We start from the raw sequence: 1,443 nt of genomic DNA, 5'->3' as shown, positions 1-1,443 counted from the left end.
TGATGCGTATTTTCGAAGAAGACCTGTCCAAGTGAATAGCCAAAGTAGGGATCCTCATTATTGGTTCCTCAATTCTAACAAGCCGATGCGCATAAGAAGAGGCAGAACCCTCTTTTCTTTCTCGAATGATTACCCTCCCAGCAATGGTCAAGTCCCTATCAAACCATGTATGCCACAAGCCACCACCATACGTCTGAACCCCAACCTCCAAATATCCACCTTTAGTCACCTACCCCAAAAGAAAACCCATGTCATGTTTATGTCCAAAAGTTAATTAAGCCCCCAAATTCATGTTTGATCTATATATTAAATTTTGCGCATAAATGAGATTCATACTATGATGCACAAATACTTCATTTTTACTCAAGTATGTGTATATGCATCAAATACGGCTAACTTATTAAATCTGTGATTAATCTTTTTATGAAATTGCCTAGCATCATATTCATTCAATATTCGAATTAGTATTTGTGCTTCACATGACTAATATGACTGATATTTACTTCTAAATAAATTAAATCAAATCAAATCAATAAAAACTAGATACCTTGGTGACGGGCTTGAGTTTGAGACAAGGGCTATCAGTATGAGCACCCACAATGTGGAAACCATTTCCAGCAACATATCTAACCACAAAATTCGAGAACACAGAACTAAGCACAAAATTTGAAACAAATGCTGAAAATAGAAGCGCCGAGGGATAAGAAAGTAGAAGCACCTCTGACCAATGGCAAAAGCGACGATGGTAGAGTGATTCCTGGTGAAGAAGTACTTTTTTCCAGCTTTCAAATTCCAAACTTCCTTTTCCGAAAGCTGGTCAAAACCTGCGCTTCGCAAACGGTTCATCGCCTCCTCTGAAACAAAGTTAGATTACATTAAAGTAATATCAGAATGAATCGAGTGAATACAACTGAATCAAGAAAACAGTTTTCTTTTATCTGGTTAATTGTTATTACCGACGGCGTGAAAAGCAGTTGGAGAAGCATTGAGGAAGGCAACAAGATCGGAAGCGACATCTTTCTTGTGTTGTTGCCTCGCCATCGTGGCAGGGGTTTTTGCTTCGAAAGGTTTTGCGAGTGCGAGAGTGAGAGTGCACGCGACTTTGTGTAGTCAGCTACTTAGCTCCGAGAGTCGTATAACGGTGCTGCTAGCATTTCGACAGAAACAAGTTTAATAAACGTACCATCCGATAAAACTAGATCGATTTTGTTATGGTTAAACATTTCGTAAAAAAATATATTGTAATCAATAATATTAAAATATTTTTTTTTCATGGTATGTTCGACTTATACTTTATGGCACAGGAAGCAAAATCCAAATTAGAATTTACAAATTACACTAAATAGTCATTTTATTTTGATTTTGACAAAATAAACCTTAATTTTTATTTTTTGTTAAAATAAATTTTTAAATATTTATTTAATAAAATAATCTAAATATTTA

At 35.4% G+C, this 1,443-nt stretch overlaps 1 protein-coding gene across 1 annotated transcript in view; it reads right to left on the bottom strand.

The window, feature by feature from the left end:
• The window catches only part of LOC107631486 (probable aspartyl aminopeptidase), a 6,148-nt gene extending 4,964 nt beyond the window's left edge, over nucleotides 1-1,184 (bottom strand). The window contains exons 1-4 of the mRNA XM_016334948.2: nucleotides 957-1,184; nucleotides 719-854; nucleotides 548-626; nucleotides 24-229 (exon numbers count right to left, since the gene is read on the bottom strand). Coding sequence (XP_016190434.1) covers nucleotides 24-229; nucleotides 548-626; nucleotides 719-854; nucleotides 957-1,041 — 506 coding nt within the window. The 5' untranslated portion in view covers nucleotides 1,042-1,184. The remainder of the gene's footprint in view (nucleotides 1-23; nucleotides 230-547; nucleotides 627-718; nucleotides 855-956) is intronic.

This window comes from Arachis ipaensis, chromosome B01, assembly GCF_000816755.2.
Source record: "Arachis ipaensis cultivar K30076 chromosome B01, Araip1.1, whole genome shotgun sequence".
In the NCBI taxonomy this organism is placed as follows: Eukaryota; Viridiplantae; Streptophyta; class Magnoliopsida; order Fabales; family Fabaceae; genus Arachis; species Arachis ipaensis.
The sequence above is the reverse complement of the archived record's forward strand: the minus strand, read 5'-3'. Positions and strand labels throughout refer to the sequence as shown.